The 14,192-nt window shown below is 35.3% G+C and overlaps 1 protein-coding gene across 4 annotated transcripts in view; it reads right to left on the reverse strand.

The window, feature by feature from the left end:
• The window catches only part of CP (ceruloplasmin), a 66,998-nt gene that overhangs the window by 33,790 nt on the left and 19,016 nt on the right, over positions 1 to 14,192 (reverse strand). For all 4 annotated transcript variants that reach the window (XR_009519327.1, XM_060011396.1, XM_060011397.1 and 1 more), the window contains exons 8-9: positions 13,243 to 13,380; positions 11,993 to 12,207 (exon numbers count right to left, since the gene is read on the reverse strand). Coding sequence is in view for 3 of the 4 variants with exons in the window: in XM_060011396.1 (XP_059867379.1) it covers positions 11,993 to 12,207; positions 13,243 to 13,380 (353 nt within the window). In the remaining variant the exon portion in view is untranslated. The remainder of the gene's footprint in view (positions 1 to 11,992; positions 12,208 to 13,242; positions 13,381 to 14,192) is intronic.

A 14,192-nucleotide genomic window follows, 5' to 3' on the forward strand; every position in this document is an offset into this window, starting at 1 on the left:
CTAGGGAGACAAAAGACCTGTATGCAGAAAACTGTAAGACACTGCTGAATGAAATTAAAGATGATACAAACAGACGGAGAGATATACCATGTTCTTGGATTGGAAGAATCAATATTGTGAAAATGACTATACTACCTAAAGCAATCTACAGATTCAGTGCAATCCCTATCAAATTACCAATGGCATTTTTTACAGAACTAGAACAAAAAATCTTAAAATTTGTATGGAGACACAAAAGACCCCAAATAGCCAAAGCAGTCTTGAAGGATAAAAACAGAGCTGGAGGAATCAGACTCCCTGACTTCAGACTATACTACAGTAATCTACAGTAGTATAGTAGATATACAACAGCCAGTAAAGCTACAGTAATCAAGACAATATGGTACTGGCACAAAAACAGAAATATAGGTCAATGGAACAGGATAGAAAGCCCAGAGATAAACCCACGCACCTATGGTCAACTAATCTGTGACAAAGGAGGATATACAATGGAGAAAAGGATATACAGTGGAGAAAAGACAGTCTCTTCAATAAGTCGTGCTGGGAAAACTGGACAGCTACATGTAAAAGAATGAAATTAGAACACTACCTAACACCATACACAGAAATAAACTCAAAATGGATTAGAGACCTAAATGTAAGACCGGACCCTATAAAACTCTTAGAGGAAAAACACACTTTGACATAAATCACAGCAAGATCTTTTTTGATCCACCTCCTAGAGTAATGGAAATAAAAACAAAAATAAATAAATGGGTCCTAAGGAAGCTTAAGGAAACTACAAACAAGATGAAAAGACAACCCTCAGAATGGGAGAAAATATTTGCAAACGAATCAATGGACAAAGGATTAACCTCCCAAATATATAAACATCTCCTGCAGTTCAATATTAAAAAAATAAACAATCCAATCAAAAAATGGGCAGAAGACCTAAATAGACATTTCTCCAAAGAAGACATACAGATGACCAAGAAGCACATAAAAAGCTGCTCAACATCACTAATTTTTAGAGAAATGCAAATCAAAACTACAGTGAGGTATCACCTCACACCAGTTACAATAGGCATCATCAGAAAATCTGCAAACAACAGATGCTGCAGAGGGTGTGGAGAAAAGGGAACCCTCTTGCACTGTTGGTGGGAATGTAAATTGATACAGCCACTATGGAGAACTGTATGGATGTTCCATAAAAAACTAAAAATAGAATTACCATATGACCCAGCAATCCTACTACTGGGCATATACCCAGAGAAAACCATAATTCTAAAAGACACATGCACCCCAACGTTCATTGCAGCACTATTTACAATAGCCAGGTCATGGAAGCAACCTAAATGGCCATCAACAGACGAGTGGATAAAGAAGATGTGGTACATATATACAATGGAATATTACTCAGCCATAAAAAGGAACGAATTTGGGTCATTTGTAGAGACCTGGATGAATCTAGAGACTGTCATACAGAGTGAAGTAAGTCAGAAAAAGAAAAACAAATATCGTATATTATTGCATATATGTGGAACCTAGAAAAATGGTACACATGAACTGGTTTGCAGGGCAGAAATTGAGACACAGATGTAGAGCACAAACGTATGCACACCAAGGGGGGAAAGCCACAGAGGGGTCGAGGTGGTGATGAGATGAATTGGGAGATTGGGATTGACATATATACACTAATATGTTTAAAATGGATAAGTAGTAAGAACACTTTGTATAAAAAGATAAAATTCAAAAATTACAAAAAAAGAAAAAGAATTCACTCAATCTCCAGCCATCTGGACATTCTCACTTCCCCTTCCCCTATCCTTGGTGAAAAATAAGGAAGCAGAAACATTATCTGGTCTATGGAATGATTCAGTAGTTGACACGAAGGCAATTGGTCTAAAGAATCAAAGCATATGAATCCCTGAGGAAAACTTATTCTCTTAAAGAAGAGAAAACTTGAGAGATTATTGCATATCTTTTTCCTGAGATCATTTTTTTGGATGAAAAACATGCTTATCAAATTTTAAAAATCCAACTAACCTGAAGGTTAGATCCTGCAGACAACTGAATCACTGATGCAGATGGTCTTAAGAAAGCTCCCATAAGTCAGAAGAAAAGATTCAAAGATGAAAAATATATACCTAGTAATGATTTTAGAGAGAAGTTATAAAAGGGTGAGACATAATAATAATAAATAATGGTGGAAATATTCACCACTATAAAGGGAAAAGACTAGAGTATTCAGATTCAAAAACCTCACTGAAAACAAGGCAAAATTAGTAATATAGAACTATACCTAAAAATGTACTGGTAAAAATTTTGGATTTCAGAGAGACAAATTTCTACAATAATCCATTTTAAAAGTTACCATGAACATTGGACTCCTCTAGTACAATAAATGTCAGAGGAAGTTAGAGTAGCAATTACATTTTTGGGGGAAAAGATTATGATTGAAAAATTCTATACAGGCAAAGCACAACAAAGTGACATTTTCAGATGTGTCAGGATTCCAGCAGGGAACTTCTATAATCACTGACATGCTGACCTGCAGAGAAAACTTCAGTAAAAATTTTACAGGTCACATTTCCTAATTATAATGCAACAAAACTGAAAATTACTCATAAAAGGACTAAAAGTAAAAAAAAAAAAATCATATTTTGTCCAAATAACTCAGATCAAAGAAGCAGCAAAATTGAATTTCTAAGAATTTAGTAAGTAATGTCCATGAGAACACTACAAGTCATAATGTATGGAATATAATTAAACATATAAACTGAGAGTCTGAAATGTTTATTTTAAGCAAAGCCAAATAAAAATAAATATTGTAAATATCTGAAAATTTTAGAAAAATACAAAGGAATGAGTTAATAAAAGCAAAAGAAATTTACAAAAATGTAAAGGTATTAAAATTCTTCCCGATTTATTTAATGCAGATAGTACAACTATGATATATCACTAAAAAAGCACACAGAATCTAAACTAATATTACTTATAGCTTAGATGAGAAATTCTAAATAAAACACCATCAAATTCAACACAGAAATATATTTTAAAAAAACACATGCTCAAAGTAATATTTTTTTCCCCAGAACTGCAAGGATGGTTCAATAGGAAATTCTTAATGTACTTGGTCACACTTATTGGTCAAAGGAGAAAAGATAGGTAATAATTCAAGGAAATCTAAAAATAAATTTTTATAAAATTTGACATTCTGGCAGTAGCTGTTCCTTTTGTGTTTCCCTCAGAGTTTTGCAAGGCTGCCTCTTTAAAATTTAGATCTCACCTCAAATAATACTTCCACATTATCTAAACTTTAATTTCTATTCACTATCATATTACGCTGTTTTGTTTTTTTAAAACACATATCACTTTCTGAGGTTATTTTTATTTTTTTGTTTGCTTATCTCCTCTCCTTTCCATGCCATCTCTCCCTTTGCCCCTTCCTTTCTGCTACACCACACATTAGAATATAAACTCTATTAGAGCAGGTCTTATTTACCAATGAATTCTGTGCCTAGCACAGTACTTTTTTTTATTTTTTTGAGCAGCTCAAGTGATTTTAAACAGAAAACACAGTGCCAGTAAACCAGAAATAGAATAAAAAGTAACAACTAATAGCCAATGTCATATTTAGTGGTAAAATAATAGAGATATTTTCATTAATCTCAGACACTAAACAAGGTACTATTTAACTTACTCTGAATATTTTATCCAATCTGAAGCGACATGGCTAACACATGAAACAACCAGGATGAGGACTTTTTTTTTTTTTTTTCTGGCTGCACCTTGCAGCTTGTGGGATCTTAGCTCTCCGACCAGGGATCAAACCTGCACTCCCTGTATTGGAAGGGCAGAGTCTTAACCACTGGACTGCCAGGAAGGTCCTCAGGATGAGGACTTTTAATAGTTCCTGTAGACCTTCCTGTGTTGTGACTCTCATTTGACAAATGAAGAAAACAAAATATGTAGAGAAAAAACCTCACATTTTAAATCTCAACTCACTGAGTCTCAGCTCCTCTTCTGTAAAAATGGGGATAACAATACTTAGCTTCTTGGGTTGCTGTGAAGGTTAAATGAAGTAAAATGTACAAAAGTGCCTAAACGGAGTTCAATAAACATTAGTCTCCTTTTATTCCTTTCCAAGGTAAGCACAAGATAAAATAATGGAATTTAAAGGTAGAAAACCAGGGACTTCCCTGGTGGTCCAGTGGTTAAGAATACGCCTTCCAATGCAGGGGACACGGGTTTGATCCCTGGTCGGAGAACTAAGATCCCACATGCGGTGGGGCAACTAAGCCCGTGCCACAACTACTGAGCCTGCGCTCTCTGGAGCCCGTGCACCACAACCAGAGAAGCTCACACACCACAATGAAGAGCCCATGCACCACAACAAAAGATCCCACATGCCGCAACAAAGATCCCACATGCCACAACTAAGACCCAATGCAGCCAAATAAATAAATAGATAAAATTTTTTTAAATGGTTGTAAAAATCTTTTTAAAAAAATGTAGAAAACCATTTTTTTCAGTAACATATTTAAAAAATTTAAATGATGGCATTACCATTTATAATAGACAAATAAAAATAAAATATCTAGGCATACACTTAAAAAAATCCAAAACCTATATAAGGGGAACTATAAAATACTCCTGAAAAACACAAAAGTAGACTTGAACAAGTGGAAAGACATATGTTCTTGTGCAGGGTTACTCAACTTTATAATAATGGCTGTTTTTCCTAATTTAATTTGTATATTTGAGACAATCCCAATAAAACACTCTCAGGATTTTTTTTTTTTCTGGAGCCAAGTAAGTTTTTACAAGGTTCATTAGAAAGAATAAGTAAGCAAAAATGGCCATTAAAATGATGAAAAAAGTGCCTTGAGGTATGGCTACAAGTCATTTAAACACATTATAGAGGCTCTGTAATTATAATAGTATGGTATTGGTGCATGAATAGATAGAGAACAATGGAATAGAATAGAAAATCAAGAAATGGACTCAATTGTGTATGAAAATTTAGTATCTGATAAAGGGGAGCATTTAAATCAATGGGCTAAAGTGTGACTTTTTTAAAAAAAATTTATTTAGGCTGCGTCAAGTCTTAGTTGTGGCAAGCAGGACCTTCATTGCCATGTGCAGGACCTTTGTTGTGACCAGCGGGCTCTTAGTTGCAGTGTGTGGGATCTTTAGTTGTGGCATATATGTGGGATCTAGTTCCCTGACCAGGGATCGAGCCCAGGCCCCTGCATTAGGAGTGTGGGGTCTTAGCCACTAGACCACCAGAGAAGTCCCCTAAAGTGTGACTTTTTAATAAATGGTGTTGAGATAACTGGATAGCCATTTAGAAAAAGATAAATTTGATCTATTCCTTAACTGTACACCAGCATAAATTCTAAGTGGAACAGAGACTTAAAAGTGAAAAATGAAACCTTACAAGTACTTGAAGGCAGAATGGGTGAATTCCTTTATAACCTGAGAGTTGTGAAAACTTTCTTAACTATGACTTGGAATCCATTAACAATAAAGGAAAAGATGATAGAAATAAAAATTTCACATGGTAAACAACAACATCCATAAGCAAAGTATAAAGGCAAATAATAAACTAAGATAAAAAATATTTACAGCTAATATCTCAAACAAAGACTTTCTATAACTAATATATAGAAAACTTCTAAATCAGTGAAGAAAAATAACCTTATAGAAAAATGGGATAAGGTTATGAACAATTCATGGAAAAGAAGTGAATATAGTTCTTAATGATTTGAAAAAATGTTCAACAACTAATAATAAGAGAAACACAAATTAAAATTACAGAGGTACTGTTTATGTCTTTTCAGACTGGTAAAAATCCCCAAATTTGGCAATACACTTATGAACTGTGGAAAACAGATAATCTAATCTCATACTTGGTGGGAGTATAAAATGGTACAATTCCTAAGGAAGGGAGTTTAGCAATATCTAGCCAAAGAGTACATGAGTTTATCCTTTGCCCCACCAGAACCAGATTTATCCCAAAGACATGTTGTCAAAATACAAAGAGACATATGAACAAGGCTACCTGTTACAAATGTATTTGTAAGAGCAAAGACTGGAAAGAGTGGAAACACCTGCCAAATAGTGGACCAATTGTATAAACTGAGGCATGTCTACACCAGGGAGTAATATCCACTGTAAAAAAGAATGAGGAATATTTCCATATATTACAGAATAAAGACTTACAGATTATATTGTTAAGTGAAAAAAGAAAGTTAGACTATGAATACATACACACACACGTTTGTTTTTTAAATAAAATAAAAGAATTCTTTTATTCTTTAAATAAAAGAATAAGAGAGAAGAAATCAATGACACTGAAAACAGTAAATCAATAGAAAAAATCAGTGAAACTAAAAGCTGATTATTTGAAAAGATCAATAAAATCAATCAGTCTTTAGTCAGGCTAACTAAGAAAAAATGAAAGAGAACACGAATTACTAATATCAGAAATGAAATTTGGGATATCACTACAGATCCTATGGACATTAAAAGAATAATAAAGGAATACTATGAACAAATCTATGCCCATAAATTTGACAACCTACATGAAATGGATCAATTCCTTGAAAGGCACAATTTGCTAAAACACACAAGAAGAAGTAGACACTCTGAATAGGCCTGTATCTACTAAAGAAATTGAACCAATAGCTAGTAACCTTCCAGAACAGCCCAGAAGTGTTCATTGGTGAATTCTACCAAACATTTAAGGAAGAAATTATACTAACTCTCTTTAAATCCATCAGAGGACAAAAACAGAGAGAATACTTCTTATCTCATTCTAGCAGGCCAACATTACTCTAATACCAAGACCAGACAAAGACATTACAAAAAAACTAGAGATGAATAACTCTAATAAATATAGATGTAAAATACCTTAAAAAATTAGCAAATAGAATCTGAAAATGTATAAAAAGAACTATACCATGACCAAGTGGGATTTATCACAGGTACTCAAGCTTGGCTTAACATTCAAAAATCAGTTAATGTGATCCATCACATCAATAGGCTAAAGAAGGAAAGTCATGCGGTCATATCAATAGATACAGAAAAAGCATTTGACAAAATCCAACACCCATTCATGATCAAAACAAACAAGCAAACAAACCTCTTAGTAAAATAAGAATGGGGGAACTCCTCAACTTGATAAAGAATATCTACCAAAAAGCTACTGCTAAATAATACTTAATGGTGAGAAACTAGAAGCTTTCCCACTAAAATCAGGTACAAAACAAGGATGTCCCCTCTCATCACTCCTTTTCAATATCATACTGGAAGTTTTAGCTAGTGCAATATGACAAGAAAAGGAAATAAAACGTATGCAGATTGGGAAGAAAGAAACTGTCTTTGTTCACAGATCACATGATCATCTATGTAGAAAATCCAAAAGGACTGACAAGGTAACTCCTGTAACTAATAAGCAATTATAGTAAGGTTACAGGATGCAAGGTTAATATACAAAAGTCAATCAATCTCATATATACTAGCAATGAAAAGTGGAATTTGAAATTAAAAACAATACCATTTACATTAGCATCCTCCTAATGCAATACTTAGTTATAAATCTAAAAGAATATGTACAAGATCTTATATAAGGAAAACTAAAAACTCTGCTGAATGAAATTAAAGAACTAAATAAATGTTCATGGATAGGAAGACTCGATACTGCCAAGTTTCAGTTCTTCCCAACTTGATCTATAGATTCAATGCAATCTGAATCAAAATCCTAGCAAATTATTTGTGGATGCCTACAGACTGATTCTAAAGTTTACCTGGAGAGGCAAAAGGCCCAAAATAGCCAACATAATATTGAAGAAAAATGAAGTTGGAGGACTGACACTCCCCAACTTCAAACCTTACTATAACACTCCAGTAATCAAGACAGTGTGGTATTGGTGAAAGAATAGATCAAAAGAATAGAGAACTAAGAAACAGCCACATAAATTTAGTTAACTGATCTCTGACAAAGGAGCTAAGATAGTCTTTTCAATAAATGGTACTATAACAGATGGATATCCACATGCAAAAAAATGAATCTAGACACAGACCTTACACTCTTCACAAAAATTAACTCAAAACGGCTCATAAACCTAACTGTAAAGTGCAAAACTGTAAAACTCCTAGAAGATAACATAGGAGAAAGTCTAGATGACTTTGGATATGGCAATAGCTTTTTAGACACAGCACCAAGGGCACAATCTATGAAAGAAAGAATTGATAAACTGGATTTTATTAAATTTTATGCTCTGAAGAAAATATTGTCAAGAGAATGAGAAGACAAGCCACAGACTGGGAGAAAAATATTCACAAAGGATACACCTGATAAAAGACTGTTTATCAAAACATAAAAAGAACCCTTAAAACTCAACATTAAGAAAACAACCCAATTAACAAATGGGCGAAAGACCTTAACAGACAAATGTACAGATGGCAAACAAGCATTTGAAAAGATGCTCTATGTCACATGTCATTAAAACACCAATGAGATACCACTACACACTTACTAGAATGGCCAAAATCTGGAACATGACAACACCAAATTCTGGCAAGAATGTGGAGCAATGGGAACTCTAACATTCATTTCTGGTGGGAATGCAAAATGGTACAGCCACTTTGGAAGAGTTTGGCAGGGTTTTTTTTTTAAACTAAACATACTCTTACCATATAATCCAGCAATTGGGTTCCTTTGTATTTCCCCAAAGGAAATGAAAACTTATGTCTACACAAAAACCTTCCTATGGATGTTTATTCATAAAGTAGCTGTATTCATAATTGCCAAAACTTGGCAGTAATCAAGATGTTCTTCAGTAGGTGAATGGATAAACTGTAGTACGTCCAGACAATGGAGTATTATTCATAGTTAAAAAGAAATAAGCTGGGCTTCCCTGGTGGCACAGTGGTTGAGAGTCCGCCTGCCGATGCAGGGGACACGGGTTCGTGCCCTGGTCCGGGAAGATCCCACATGCCGCGGAGCGGCTAGGCCCGTGAGCCATGACCGCTGAGCCTGCGCGTCCGGAGCCTGTGCTCCACAACGGGAGAGGCCACAACAGTGAGGGGCCCGCGTACCGCAAAAAAAAAAAAAAAAAGAAAAGAAAAGAAAAGAAAAAAGGTACTGAGCCATGAAAAGACTTGGAGGAAACATAAATGCATATTATTAAGTGAAAGAAGCCAATCTGAAAGGCTATGCATTGTATGATTCCAACTATATGATAATCTGGAAAAGGCAAAACTCTGGAGAGAGTGAAAAGACCGGGCTTGCTAGGAGTTGGGGGTTGGAAGGATGGGATAAATAGATGGAGCACAGAGGACTTTTAGGGCAGTGAAAATACTCTGTATGATACTGTAATGATGGATACGTGGATCTACTCTGTTGGGGATGTTGATATCGGGGGAGGGCGTGTGTGGGGGAATAAGAGGTATACGGGAAATCTCTGAACTTTACCCTCCATTTTGCTGTAAACATTAAAGTGCTCTAAAAAATAAAGTTAATAAAAATAATAGTGAAAAATAAATAAAAGAATAAAGTTTTAAAAAGTTATCTATAGTGAGGGGATAGGTGAAAGGGAAGAAAGGATAGACGCTAGATTTCTTTGAATCTGCTTCTTTTTGTAGATACAATGTTGGAGTCAGTCAAATGTTTTACGTAATTATAAAATAATGTTACAGTTTAAAAAGAAATCCCTAAAAAATAAAAAATAAATACATTAAAGTAAATAAATAAACCTGTGTATTTTGTGGGTGGCAAAACTCCACAGGGAGGAACTATTCCAAGTGACTTTAAATCTGTAATTTGACTGAACATCCTTAGTGGGATCCACTCTAAAGACAAAAAGGGCTGCAAAACTGTTTTCAGTAATTATATTGTTGGCTGTAGTGTTGTAATTCTAATCCTGAGACTGTTGTGTCTATGTTGTGGGATGAAATGAGTGCATATTTATGCTGGTATTATTGAGAACTCAGCTTTTTCAGTGCAGTTGAAGGGAGATACAGATATAAGATCAATGAGGTTAAGTAAACAGACAAACAAACAAAATCCATAGACCTGAATTTGAATAGAAAGTATCAGTATGAACCCATGATGAATTTTATTAAAAAACGTTTCTTTCAATTCTGCTCATTGAAAAGGCTTAGGAACAATGATTAATACAATAGCACTGAGCACCCCTAATGCCCTGACTGTAGTTTTAAAAATAATTTCTTACTGAAAAGAACCAGGACTTTTTGGGAGAAATGACTGATTTCAGGTCTGGCTCAGAAAATGTACAATATGAACCTGAAATAGCTTTTTATACTAGAAGTCAAAGAAGCTTCAAAGACTACTAAGTTTATGTAAAAATGAAGTCAACCTGAGCAAGTCCCCCAGTGGCAAAAAATAGGACATTTTGAGCATCAATAAGTATAATAGTAATGAATTGAAGCATAGTAAATATGCTTAAATCCATGAGTTTACAATAGTACTTAAAAATAAACTATTAAGGGCTTCCCTGGTGGCGCAGTGGTTGAGAGTCCGCCTGCCGATGCAGGGGACACGGGTTCGTGCCCCGGTCCGGGAAGATCCCACATGCCGCGGAGCGGCTGGGCCCGTGAGCCATGGCCGCTGAGCCTGCGCGTCCAGAGCGTGTGCTCCGCAAAGGGAGAGGCCACAACAGTGAGAGGCCCGCGTACCGCAAAATAAATAAAATAAAATAAACTATTAAAAACCTTTGATGTATGCTAGGAGAGAACTAGTAATTCTAAAACTTGTAAATAAAGGGAAAGAATCAAGCATTTGTCATTCCTTTCTTGTATAACATGTACCTCAGGGCAACCAAATAGTCCATTAAGAGACGTTTCTGTTTATACAAGTATAGTAGCTAATAAACACAGAAGGAATGATGGAATCCAAATATTACTATTGTTCAACACCGGATTAGTTTATGAATCTAGGAAATGTTTATCAGTAGCTGACAACATCCCTGACTGAGAGACAAGTATACATTATATACTCCTTGATCGAGGTACCCAGTACCACACATGAAGTAGTATTGCAAAAAATAAAAAAAATCTAACCTGAATCTGATCAAGCTTGTAGATCTAGCCACTGATTTACAGGAAATAGAGTAAAAGAGAAAGAAACATGTTAAATGACACCACAGGAATGCAATCAGTAAAATCTAGACATAAGAACTTCTACAGGGTAAAAGACTTTTGCAACAGAAAAACGCAAGAAAATATCTTGAGAAAAATATCAACTGATTGTAATGTGTGTAATTATTTGAGTGCCTATCCACACAACAAACTTGAAACAATTAAAGGACAAATGTTCAGTTAAAATGTGAACATTGATTGGAAATTTGATGATATTAAGGAATTATGATGATGCTTTAAGATGTGATAACTGTATTGAATGCATTTTAAAAGAATCTTTCTCTTTTAAAGATTTATATTAAAATATTTATTTTAGAGCTAAAAACAATGGTGGGATTAGGGATTTCTATTTATAGATCAAAGGGTCATTTTCCCATTTCATTTTTTTTAACTTTATTTTATATTGGAGTATAGCCAATTAACAATGTTGTGATAGTTTCAGGTGCACAGCAAAGGAACTCAGCCATACATATACATGTATCCATTCTCCCCTGAACTCCCCTCCCATCCAGGCTGCCACATAAAAAATATTTTAAGCAATATTTCCTTAGTGAATGTTGAGTGACTTATTATCATTAATAGGTGATTTTTTTAAATGTGTGTGTTGAAGTCTAATGGTATCATAATAGACTTTGGATTCCAAGGAAAATCTTGTTTCCAACTCATCTTGGAACAATCACGTTAGCCAGAGAATCTCTGCACAATATAGATATAAGCCCAAGTAAAAATTATAGTAAACATTAGGCGTGGAACCCTCACTGCCTCAAACCCCAGAATTTTCCTTATAATAATGATAATTCAAAGGGATTGGAAAATCATTTTCATTTTCCCTCATTGGACTTACCAGTCTCCCATTTGCAAGTAAACTTCCGTTCCTACATATTTTCATTGGCCCGATAAGCCCAGTAAATATATCTTTGGTGGGATCCACAGCAGAATAATACATCTTAGCTAGACAGACAGGATCTTTGTAAGTGGGTCCTACTTCTTTGGGGACAGTCCATTCATAGGTGAATGTTCCTTCGGGTACCACATGGGAGGCTGAAGAAGGAGGCGCACCTGTAAGAAAGGTCACACTAGAGAGGTAAAGTACGCCTTCTAATGTCATCATTTGAGCCATGGAGTAGACTGCGTTTAGTCTAGGATAACCCACTTCTGTGCTCCTTTTATGAATTAGAGTGGAATCCTACCAGTGTCAGGTCACAAATGGGAATAATTTTCTCCAGGAAGTCTCCACTAAACCTCTGTCTGAGGTTGGTGCCTGCTATAGTCTGAATGTTTATGTTTCCCCAAAATTCACATATTGGAATCTTAAGGCGCAATATGATGGTGTTCGAAGTGGTGTTTAGGAGGTAATCTGGTCATGAGAGTGGAGCCCTTCTGAGTGGGATTAGTGCCCAGACAAAAGAGATCCCACAGAGTTCCCTAGCCCCTTCCTCCACGTGAGGATACAAGAAGTCTGAGACCCAGAATAGGGTCTTCATTTGTCAGCCTTGACATACAAAAATACCTAAATACTTTCATGTAATGGAATATTTTGTATCACTGAAATTATATTTATAAAATGTTTATAGTGCTAAGAAAGCGAACTCTGAGTATAAAATTATAGTGATAAGTATATTTATATTCTATGATCTCAAACACATGTAATTATTATTTACACAGATCAAAGAGTGGAGGACATACAAAAATATAATAGCGGTTGTCTATAGAACTATGGATAATATTTTTGGCTACACCTTTTTATATTTTTTAAATATTCTAAAATGTACATCTAATCTTATAATTGCAAGAATATTTTTCAAATTTAACAATCACCCAAATAGAACTCTGGAAATGTATAACTGATGCAATCCAAATCAGTTACTAGCAGCATTGTCAATAATCATCCAATTAAGGTAGGACAGAATTCCACAAACATACTGGAAATGGTAGGAAGAGATTTACTCGCTTCCTGGCATGATTCTGAGAACGGTATATGAGAAGTTTCCTCAGAAGTTCCTGCCTTTGGTTTTTGCAGGACAATTTCCCTGGGGGTGACCAGCACAGTAGGTTATTAAACATTATTGTTTGGTTACAAAGTGTTGTACTCACTTCTGCTTGAATTGTAGTACGTGCCCTCGTTGCTTTTATCGACTCTCACCCCAATCGGTTCAATACTGAGGGGATATGTTCCTTTGTTATGGAAGGTGACTCTGATGGTGTCTCCCACCTCTGCTGAAATGACAGGACCTAGGGACAAAGAGAGAATTATTATCCTCCCTGATATATAGCATACAGAATGCATAAGACAGTTGTTTTCTTTGCCTTGTCCTCTGGCAAGAACCACTGGAAGCAACATGCTTATTGTTGCAAATGGAAAGCTTGGTTTTTAAAAAGTCCATTATCAATTTGACATGAGGAGGCCAGAAAAAGATGAGAGGGGCTTTCTAAGTTAACTTCAGGTAATGAAATTTGTTACCATTTTTATCCAAGTTAGTTCGCAAGCTTCATACGTCTATAAATTACTGTTCAGAGTATCTACACTCTCCTCACCCTGTTTTTCTGTGGACCAGATGTGTGTTATTTGTCCAAAGAGTCAGGAGAATGCCATAAACCTTGACCACCCAAAGGGGGTAAGTTAAATTGTCTTGGCTGTGAAAAGTAACACCACTGTTGTGGATTTCCCATCACCAAAATCAATATTATTACTAAATATAGAACAAAAACAAATATAGTACAAAATATTTTATGTAATATATAAAATGATACTTATTGAGAGCTTCTTATGTGCTCTTCTGAGTCTTTATGTGAATTAACTCATTTAATCCTTACAAGAGCTTTATGAAGTAGGGACTATTGTTATTATTGTTCCCATTTTCCAGAAAGGGAACAGGCACAGAAGGTTGAGTACTTTCAAAGGTAACACAGCTAATAGGTGAAGAGTGAGGACAGTCTGAATCCACTCACTTGCTATTCTGCCCAAGTGCCTGAGCAAAACAGGTCTCTGGGCTCTGCCTGGGGGCAGCCTGCAGGAGGCTCTAAAAACAAACCCAACCTGTCTC

Source organism: Delphinus delphis, chromosome 4 (assembly GCF_949987515.2).
Source record: "Delphinus delphis chromosome 4, mDelDel1.2, whole genome shotgun sequence".
Taxonomy (NCBI): Eukaryota; Metazoa; Chordata; class Mammalia; order Artiodactyla; family Delphinidae; genus Delphinus; species Delphinus delphis.